The sequence below is a fragment of the Parus major genome, chromosome 17 (genome assembly GCF_001522545.3).
Source record: "Parus major isolate Abel chromosome 17, Parus_major1.1, whole genome shotgun sequence".
NCBI classification, from domain to species: Eukaryota; Metazoa; Chordata; class Aves; order Passeriformes; family Paridae; genus Parus; species Parus major.
Genome location: NC_031785.1, coordinates 3,295,107 through 3,305,866, shown reverse-complemented (window position 1 = coordinate 3,305,866; position 10,760 = coordinate 3,295,107). Strand labels below are relative to the sequence as shown.

Sequence of the window (10,760 nt, the reverse complement as noted above, 5' to 3'; positions counted from 1 at the left end):
GGAGGAGGAGGAGGAGGAGGAGGGCAGGAGGGCAGCAAGGAGGATGCTCAGGGGAGCGCAGCCCCCCGGCCCGGCCGGCAGAGCTCCGGGGTAATGAGGCGTGTGGCCCCCGTCGCCGGGCAGGGATGGCACTGATGGAAGGTGGTTTGCATCAGATGGCAGATGCCACTTGCCATCAGGCCATGCCTCGTCGCCTCTGGAGAGGCAGCAGAGCAGAAGGGCACGCGGTGTGTGAGGTCCCCAGGGTGGGTCCCCCCCACCCCAGCTCCACCGGGATGGGAAGGAGCTGCCCAAAAAACGGGTGGCTCACCCACCCCATCTGTGAGGAGGTGTCACCCTTGGTGACAGTGCTGGAGAATGTTCCCAACACCTCCCCCTCCAGCACTGGGAGTTTCCCAGGGTCTTGCAGGGTTTGCAAACGCTGCCCCAAAATCAGGGCATGTGTCAGGGATCCTGCCATGGGATCCCAGCACCCATGGGAGGGGAATGCTGGTGCTCAGCTGGCCCAGCTGAGGGGAGCTCGCGGTGGTGAGCAGGGTCCCAGCCAGACTGAGGGGCTAGACCCAGCAGCTTGGGGAATTTAACATGTTCCTTAAACCCTCTTAGCTAAAAATGATGGGAAAACAGGGAAAAAAGCGCAGGATTTTCAGCAGGAGCTGGGAGGGAAGAACTTTCCATGCAGTTTGCAGGGCTGTGTGGAGCAGCAGCCCCAGGCATTGCTGGCAGCAGCTCAGGATGCCCGGGGGCGAGTGGGGAGAGATCAGACCTGGGATTAGGCTTTTCCAGAGCTGCGTCTGCCTTTGCACAATGCTCTTTGTAAGGGTGCCTGGGGGACTGGGAAAGGGCTGGCATGTTTTTTGGGATGGGAGGAAGAGGAATAAAGCTCTGCTTGCCAGAAGGGCCAGGATTCGGTCCAGGGTGCTGGAGAGGGAGGGGCAGGAGCCGAGAGGTGCTGGTGCCACTGGGGAAGCAGAGCCCAGGTTCCTCCGTGTCTGGGCTCCTTGCTGAGCTGCAGCCATGCTGTCCCAGAGCAGAAGTGCTGTGCCAAGGCCAGGGGCTGCTGTCCCCTGCTCTGTCCCCTCCCTGCACGTGCTCCCGGGGCAGGCGCCAGGGTGGTGTGGGAACCCCGGCGTGGCTCTGCTGAGGTTTGGGGCCAGTGCTGGGAGAGGAACCGATGACTTTCCCCTCCCCAGCCCGGGGCTGACTCAGCTCTGACCAGCTGATTCTCTGGGCTGAGGAGAGTTGTGGGACCCCCACCCTGCCCATCATCTCCCCAGTGTTTTCAGGGGGCTGCTGGGGCCTGGCTCCCACAGCCAGGGATGCAGCATGACACGAGTCATTGTCACCAGCTGCACCTGGGAACTGGCTCCACTGCCCAGAAAGTGCTCTGGGAGGAATTCCTGGGGCAGTTCACCCTGTCTTGGCAGCCCCTGCTCCCAAGGGAGCACAGAGATCATGTGGGACTCAGAAAGAGATGCTCCAGCCTGGGGACTCCCCTCGCTCCCCTCGCCGCTCTGTCAAACAGCAGCTAAAGCCAGGAGTGCATCCCTGGCTGGCCCCTGGTCCCAGCTGCCTTTGATTCATCAGCTGGCACAGGCAGAGCGAGGCAGATCCATCCCATTTCTCCAGGGTGGGTTTACCTGGCTCTGTTGTGTGGCTGTCAGTCATCTGCCTGCCAAATACTCCCCACCAGTCTGGAGACTTGAAAGCCAGAGGAGCGGCTGTGCTGCTCTAATTGACAGATCGCAAGCCCTGGGATTTCCCTGAATTAATTTGTGACAAATGCAATTGCTGAGGATCTCTATTAGAGCAGAGAAAGGTGACAAACTGAGGCACAGGCCTGTGTATCCATCCTGGGTTTAGAGGCTGGCAGGGGTGGTGGCTCTGTGACAGTCCCTGGCAGGCTGATTCCCTTGGGGACACCCACAGTGATCCCAGCCAGCTCTGCATCCAGAGCTGCCCAAGCCCAGGTCCCCCATCACCCCCAGACCCTCCTGGGCAGGGTGAGGTGTCCCCTTACCAAGATGGGTCAGTGCTACAGCTCTGTGCCTCAGTTTCTCTTTGCACATGGGGCTGTAACAGCCCAGTGGGGGATTCAGCCCAGGAACCCTTCACTCCACAGCAGGGCCATGGTGCCAGCACCAGTTCCACACAATTCTCTGCTTGCTGGGGGCCAAGGGAAGGAAGGAGAGATGTTTGGGAGTTGCAGGGACATGTCCCACCCACTCCAGCTCTGGAATCCAGGCCCTGTTGCATCTGGGGTGTGTTTATTTGCCATGAAGCTTTCCTTTGGAGAGATAATGCTAAAGGGATATCTATAAATTGCACAGCTAAACAAGAGTGTCCTGGCCTTCATCATCCATGCAAGGGCTGATCCCAGCCAGCAGCTCTCCCACAGCCACCACTGCAGATCTTCCCAGTGTCCTGTGCTGCTGTGAAGCTGGGGTGGCTGCTGACCCCTGGCTTGGGGGCTGTGCTGGGGCAGTGCAGGAGGAACTTGCTTTCCAATTAAATAATGGAAAAACATCCTTCTTGAATGGGCAGGGTCAGACCTGCATGGTGCTCTTGGTTCTGGCCGTGTCCTGCCCCTTGTGTCACCCTGCTGCCAGCCCAGAGCCACCCCAGCTCCCGTGCCAGGGCAGATGAGCCTTTGGGCTGAGGGCTCCTGAGCCCAAATCCTCTTGGTTCAGCAGTGCTGGTCCCCACTGGGAGCTTGTCCCTGCTTGTCCTGTCCTGTGTCCAAGAGACACAGCCCCATGTCCCCAGTCCCAGCTGAGCCCTGTGCTTGTCCCTCCACAGCTCAACTCGCCCATGAACTCCGTCACCAGCACAGAAGACATCAAGCCACCCCTGGGGCTCAATGGAGTCCTCAAAGTGCCAGCTCATCCCTCAGGAACGATGGCCTCCTTCACCAAGCACATATGTGCCATCTGCGGGGACAGATCTTCGGGTGAGGCTGGCACCTGGCCCGGGAGGGCAGCGGGCTCGGGGTGTGGGTGCCCTGGCAGAGAGCTGGCATTGGCTCTCCAGCTCCTGGCAGCACGGGGAGTGCCAGCAGGAGCTCTGCTTTGGGACAGGACCTGCCTGTGCCTCACAGCAGGGGATACAGAGCTGAGCCAGGAGACCCCAGGCCCCTGTTTAGCAGTGGGGTCACATCCTCACCCTCCTGGCAAACAAGACATCGGGGTGTCCTCCCTCTCCCCGTCCTTTGATCCGCACTGGTACTGTCACACAGTGCCTCCTGAAAAGATGCTCGAGTTTCTCCACTCCTGGGAGATGAAGATGTGCTAATTCCCTTTATTCTCCTGCTTCTCTAAAAGCCTCCTGCTCCAGAAGAGCTCTGGTTGCCTGTTTTGTGAGCCCTTTGGGACCCCTCCTGTGCTCCAGGCTGGAAGTGGAGGGTGGGAGCAGGGTACAGAGCAGGCTGGCTCGTGTGCCTGCTGTGGGGGGTTCAGAGAGCTCACAGGGGTCACCCTGTTCCACTGCTGCACTGCCCCAGCCCTGCTGAATGGCCCAGAAATGGCCTTTCCCTGCATGTGAGGCAGAATGTGACCCACGGATGGCATCCTGATTCTGTGGAAGCCAAGCCACCATTCCCCAGCTCCAAGAAACCTCTGCTTGCCCTCAAACGCAGCTGGGAGAGACCCTGGGAAGAGCTGCTGGCAAAGAAGGGAGCTAGGGCTGCCTTTAAACCCGAGTTTTATCCCTCCCACAGGTAAACATTACGGGGTTTACAGCTGTGAGGGCTGCAAAGGCTTCTTCAAGCGCACGGTGCGGAAGGACCTGACCTACACGTGCCGGGACAACAAGGACTGCCTGATCGACAAGCGCCAGCGCAACCGCTGCCAGTACTGCCGCTACCAGAAGTGTCTGGCCATGGGCATGAAGAGAGAAGGTAAGGCCTGGCCTGGCCAGAGCACCCATGGGTGCTGCAGGGGTCTTGGTGGGTGCCAGAGGCAGCGTCAGCCTCGCCAAGGTGGTGACAGAAATCGCGTTTGTGTTTTGCTTCTGCGCCACAGCCAGAGCATCTTGTGTCTTCCAGAGCCTCTTCTGGAGCAGCACTGGGTCCCAGAGCAGGGCTTAGGTGATGGGTGGGGACACTTTACACTCCAGCCTAGCCTTGCACACTTCCAGGGATGGGCAGCCACTGCTTCTCTGGGTGTCCTGTGCCAGGGCCTCACCACCTAATCCAGTGCTGCATTTTTTTTCTCATTGAGAAGAAGAAGGAAATTCAGTCTCTTTAAGATTCCCTTACTGGAATTTAAATTTAGGATCTAAACGTCCCTGGCAGTGCCTCTTTTTAACGATCCTTTGAAATGCTGACTGTGTCTGTTCTAATCTGCTGGCAGAGCAGGCTTTTAGCAGACATGACGTGAAAGTGACCCCAGTTCTGTGCTGCTTTCTCCCCTTACATCTTCAGAGCCACACTTGCCTCCCTGACAGGCTGATAAAGCCAGCCCTGCTCTGGCCCTGGCCCACAGCTCCAGCCTGGGAACCTTTGAAGAGCACTTAGCCCTGTCTGGAGCGTTGATGAAACGGGGCTGGAGCTGCTCTGAGTGTTTGGCAAACCCTGCCATGCTCAGTTTGTGGGGTTACCTAAGGACCAAAGTCACCAAAGTGTCACAGCTGTCTGTGCTGGAGGTGTGGGGGGATTGCCAGGGCACCCAGGGGACCTCCTTGGCCCTGCTGAGCTTAACCCTTTGGTGCTCAAAACAAATGTTCCTGCCCCAGCAGAACATTAAATGGGGACACTGAGGCGTTCAGGGCAGCGCAGGGATGGGATTGCCCTGGGTGCAGAGCAGTGGGGAATCCTGGATTCCATGGGAGATGTGCAGCAGGATGAGGAAAATCTGATCCAAAACCTGAGCCATGGGAGGGAGACTCAGATGACCAAAAAGAAGGCATGAATTCTCCTGTGTGTTCAGCTGGAGAAATACAGAGCATCCTCTTCCCGTGGCACTGCATTCAGAGCCTTCCCCAGGCAGCTGGAGACCCAGTTACCTTCCAGCCCCTCAGAACAAGGTGTGTAGGGCTGTGAAGAGCAGCAGGAATGCTGGAACTCTGCCACCCTGTGAGCAGGTACCTGCTCCATGCCTGCCATTAGTGGTGATTGCATGGGCAGCGCCGCTCAAAATTACAGGTCCATTAATTAATTTCTAAATGGTGGTGGAAGTCCCCAGGGAGCACGTACAGTGTGAGGACTCTATTAATTCATCTTGATTAACATTATCACAATGAATAGCAAATGAATTCATAATGATCAGACAATTATTTAAAAGTGTGACAGATGGGATCGTGGTAACTCCAGGAAAGCGCTCAGGCAGCGCTGATGGATCTGGTGAGGGCAGGAACTGGTGATTTGACAGTCATCATTAGATGATTTAGGCATAATCCCCAAGTAGGGAAAGCTGGAATAACTCCCCTGTCTGCTGTTATAAACCTAAAAACTCAGTGTCTCACAGAAATGTCTTGGTTGTCCTAAAGCTGAAAGTCAGAAGTTGGATCTCGCTGAGCTCTGGTTTTGAGCAGCTCTTGAGTTTCACATGCTATATCCACCTGATTTGTCAAAAAAAGGTCTCTTCCCGTTGCACCCACCCCAGCTGACTGGAATTGTCCTTACACCACTCCTGCTCCCACCTCTATTTTGGGGAAGAGTTTTGGGCTAAATCCTGTATTGCTAATTCCTTTTGCCTAAATACTCACAACACAGCTGGCTTTTTATCTTCTAGCATAAACTCTTGTATCTTTTAAGTAACAGAGCCTGGGTTATGGGCCTCATTTCCCTAAAAAACATCTTGCTCTGGAGACCTAATTTATAGATTCCTGCTGGGAAGCATCTCTCCTGTAGCCCTGAGGTACTGGGATGTGGTGGAAGCTCAGCAAAAGCCTCTGCAGTGAGTGCTGGAGCTGCAGTGAGAGGCAGGCTGGGGTGGGGAGCAGTGCTGGGACCTGCAGGGTGATGCTGGGAGGAGTGAGAGCCAAGCTTGTGCTCAGTTTAAAGAGGGTAAAAGGAAAGGGGTTATTAGGTGAGAAGTTGGATTAGAGAAGTAAAATCAACCTGCTGGAGGTTTGGAAGGGTTTGATCCCAAGAGCAGAGGGGTGTCCAGGTGAACATGCCAAGAGCAGACACAGAGGTGTGCATACCCAGGATGGCCCTGCTGGGGGACAGGTACCCTTCAGGGCCACAAACCCTTGGCTTAAAGTGGGGAAAGCCTACAGGAGCAGGGGATTCCTCCTGCTGAGTGCACCTCTTCTCGCTGTTCCCTGTCAGAAACACGTCAGAGAGATCCTGAGCTCACGCTGAATGGGCCTCACGCTCCCTGAGACACTGCAGCCATAATAAATAAGCAACTGGGAACATTTTTCCCCCTATGAATTTCTGCCAGCTGTGTAAGGCTTTGGTTTTCCTCTTCTGTCTCCCATTAAATACCAGATAGTCAACAAAATTAAGATTACCATCAGGGATCTTGACTAATGCAGGGGTTATTATTGTGGGGGTGGCTGTTTGCATCCAGGAGCTGAACTCTCCCTGCTGGATCTGTTCCTCGCTGGGGTCTGAGGTGTCTGTGCCTCAGCAGCCTTGGGCTCGGAAGGGAAGAGCGGGGAACTGCCTTGGAATCAGGGAGCTCTTGTGGAGAGGTGGGAGTGAACACCAAGGGGCTTGGTTTGAGGGGGTCCTGCGTGGCAGGGGGTGACAGCAGAGGTGACAGGGCCGTGGTGCAGCTCGGGCTGTCCCGTGTGAGGAGGTGCAGCACTGGCAGCGCCTCGGGATCGCACAGGGAGCAGGAAATACCAGCGAGGAGCCCTTTCCCGTGCTCCCTTGGCCGCCTCACAGGGAGCAGCCCTTGGGAAGCGGCTCCCAGAGCCTGCCCCCGGATCTGAGGGGCTCCCCAGGAGAGCCAGGCCGGCTCTGCAGGACCTGCTGGGCTGCCCAGCCGGGGAGCAGGGCTTGCATGCGCCGGGCTGCAGGCTGGGATTTGGTGCCAGATGGGTGAAGTGGATGTTGGTGCATCCTGGAACCCATCTGGAGAGCAGAGAGCTGTTCCCCTGCAGCACCTGCAGCTCAGGCTGCGTGGCTGATCCCAAAGTTGTTCCTAAATCCAGGTGCAGGTACAGCTGCTGTGCCAGATCCGGAGCCGTGCTCGGAGCATCCAGGACATCTGTCCAGCTGCATGCCTGCTCTCTGCCTTCAGGACTTCATTAACTTCACAGCCTGAGTTAATTCTTCCCCTTCCCGTGTTTGTGGATTGGTTTTTCCCCTCTCACTTGCCAAGCTGAGGGGTTCAGCCCAGGAAGGGTTGGACTTGCAGCGTCTCCACAGCCCAGAGACCTTCCCATGTCTCCAGGGAGCTGAGAGACTCCAGAGGGACTGAAAATTCCCACATGGAAGTGCCTGATCCCCTGCCATGGCTGTGCACCCCCCTGGAGTTTTGGTCATCCCAGCTGTTGGAACATCCCTCAGGAGCACGAGTAATCTGGGGAGAAAGAGCAGGAATTCAGGGTTCCAGCCCACTGTCCGAGTGAATGTGAAAGCAGACAAGTGGCCACAGCCTAGTGAAGGGGCAGAGTTCAAGAGCACAGTTATTTTTAGGAGTAATTTTGGAATGGAAAATGTCTTCCAGCTTAATGAGTTTGTTTCTTATATCCTTTTAAAGTGCTGCTCTTTCAACCAGCTGGTTAAATGATGCTGGGTTTGGTTTTTTTTGTTTTAAAGGATGCTCTTAGGTTGAGAAAATGGATTTGGTTTATGGTTTACTCTACTTTTGTTGCTGTTTATTTATACTTCAGTGTCCAGAGAGTGGAGTGAGCTAGAGATTTTTTGCTGTTGTTTTTCCTCTTGTGAACTAACTGCATGCAAACATTTCAATCCACTTTTTAACACTCTGAAGTTACACTTCTTAATTATCACGATGGTATTTTGCATCCCTTAAAAAAATTACGGCGTTCAGTTGAAAATGTTGGAGTAGAAAAACCCGTTTATTTCATGTGTCACAGCTTTTGAGGTTGTTTACAGTAGCAGAAAGCTGCACCTCTGAAAAAGAGAAGAAAAAAAAAAGGTGACACGAGAAAGCAAAGCAGAAGAAACACTGTCTGAATTCGTTTTCTCAGCTGTCTTGGCATTTTGGATATAAACAGGTACCTGGGGCATAAACGCTTCAAGATGCTGATGATACACAGCAAAGACTGGCTTCATGAAAGGCAGCAGAGCCAAATAAATTCCAGTGTGAGAGAAACAGAAATCCCCAATAACCCCCACCCAGTTCCTTGGTGGAAATAAATAACCAGCCATCCGCCTGCAGGATGGGGAAAACGAAAACTGAGCAGGTTTGGGGCTCTCCAGGCTGAGTTTTGGTGCTCTCAGCACACTGGGTCTGTTTCCCTGGGAAAATCCCATTTTTGCAGGGAGTGAATGATCCTTTCCCCATGAAAAGTAACAACCCCCACCCTGTTGCTCCTGGAGGGATGGGTTTTCATCCCAAAAAGCTCTGTATTGACACTGGGTGAGTGTCACTGGAGCTGCTGCAGCCTCCAGGTCTCTCCCAGCAAATAAACAAACAAACCTGTGCTGCTCCTGCCCTCTCAGAAACACCAGTGCCCTGTGGAAAATCCTTTCCTTTGGGCCTCTCCCTCCCTCCACTGACATCCCTTTGGCACAGAAGTGCAGTGCCCATGAGCGTGGCCACACACAGGACTTGGTTTGGGCACCAGAACTGGCTTGGGTGGCACTTTGCAATGGACCCAAACCTGCTTTTTTAGCCATCAGATGCTCCCCCATGAGCAAAGCCAAGGTGTCCAGTGTGAGGTAGACACCTGCAGAGGATGGATCTGGCATTTTGGCACATCAGCCCTCGGGCTTGGACAGCTGAGGCTCAGCTGCAATCCAGAGGATGAGACATTTTGGATTTTAAAGACACGAGAGGTCACCAAGGAGTGGTGTGGGCACATGGGGCTCCATGTCTTGCTGTACCATGCCCTGGGGAAGTGCAGATGGGCTGGAGAAGCTCAAGATGAAACATGACAGCAACTGGCCTGAGGCAAGTACAGACCAAATCAGGCAGAATAACAGGAGAGGCTCTTCATCAGGTGCCATGGAAAACACAGGCTTCTGTCCTTGGCTCGGCTCAGACATAGCTGGAGGAGGTGGGGCTGCCTCTATGAGCTCTCTGACTGCATCTTTTTTTCTCCTCAAGTGGATTGCAAGGTTCAAATGCTTCCCTTATGTTCAGAAAACCACCCTGGAAAAGCTCTCAGCCATCCAAGGCTCCTTGAAGAAAAATAGAAGCGTTGGCACAGCCCTGAGCGTGGAGGAGAGGGCTGGGAAGCTCAGCTCTGGAAACATGGGATGGCCACGGCTTGGGAGGGCTCTGCCTTGCAGGAGAAGGTTTTCTGGGATGCAGCAAGCCATAGTCCTGGCTCAGCTCCTGCATTTGAGGTGGTGTTGATCAAAAACCACACTGTTGATCAAAAGCTGTGTCACCCTCAGGACCAGGAAAAACAGCGTTGTTGGGAAGCTGAGAAGAACGAGGTTATTCCCATTTTGGTGTCAGCAGACAAGCTGCCATGCAGCTGCCACCTTGGTGTTTCTCTTCTTAAAAGCATAAATCAAACCCACAAAGAAACACAGTTCCCAAAGCAGATCCATTTGAAAAATGTATTTTTATCATTTCCACTGTGGTTTATTTGACTAATCCCCAGTGGGAGTGGGGAGTGGACTCCAGGGATGAGGCCCTAGGTCTGTGTGGTGAGGGGTCTGCTCACTGCTGGAGATTTTCTCAGATTTGTGGGGGAAAAAAACACTTGTCCTTCTTTCCTTCTCTGTATTCCATGTGTTGTGTTTTTCCTACATCTCAAGGAACACAGTCCCCATTTTTTCCTGGGATGGTGATGTGTCCTTCAGCACCTCTGCTAAGAAGGACCAACAGCTTGTCAGGTCCTCAGCACCTCCGGGGAAATGCTGGTGGCAGGAAATCCAGATGTTTTCCACTGGGCTTGTGCCTGTAGGGTTTGGGGACGTAGAGGACACTCATAAAAACGTGTGACTGTGAATGGCTGACAGCTCTGACTTCTCCCTGCTCCTTGGATGTCTTCTCAGCTCTGATGAGCTTCTGAAGCTGGGATGGCAGCACCTGCAGGGAAGTCCAAGTCTTGGAACCCACAGAATCCATGGATCTGGAGCTCCAGCTGCAAATCCCTGCACCTTTCAGGACACGGTGTTGGGCTCTCCAGCCCTGGGGCTCTCGGGTGCTTCAGAGTGTATCTGGAATTAGGAAAGTGGAGACACGAGGTTGGAACTCACTGGATCCTGCAGAGGGACTTTGGGAGTGCCACACCTGGAAGGATGAGGTGCCAGGGAGATGATTATGGGAGGGGAGTTCTTGTGTACCCCAAGAGCTGCTGCAGGACAGTTCTGTTGCACATGAGAGGAATGAAGCTGTTCCCACGTCATTCCTGGAGCTGCCTGTAGGGACAGAAAATAGGATCAGCAACTGAGTCAACTGCTTGGCAGGCATCCCCAAAGGCTGCATCCATCCCAGGGCTGGGCAGGTGTCCTGCATCATTCCCAAGGGAGGGACAGGTTGTGTTCACAAGCTCCACGTGGTGTGGAGAGAACAAGAAGGAGCTGAGCTTCCCCTGCTCCTGCAGCTGCACTCCGAGGGGAAGACCTGTGCATGAGAAGGGAGGATAATGGGGATCCAAGTTCAGCACTGGGAGATGGATGGATGGATGATGGATGATGGATGATGGATGGATGATGGATG

The 10,760-nt window shown here is 54.3% G+C and overlaps 1 protein-coding gene across 1 annotated transcript in view; it reads left to right on the top strand.

The window, feature by feature from the left end:
- The window catches only part of RXRA (retinoid X receptor alpha), a 55,458-nt gene that overhangs the window by 27,160 nt on the left and 17,538 nt on the right, over positions 1-10,760 (top strand). Inside the window, exons 3-4 of the mRNA XM_015644916.3 lie at positions 2,800-2,950; positions 3,716-3,895. Coding sequence (XP_015500402.1) covers positions 2,800-2,950; positions 3,716-3,895 — 331 coding nt within the window. The remainder of the gene's footprint in view (positions 1-2,799; positions 2,951-3,715; positions 3,896-10,760) is intronic.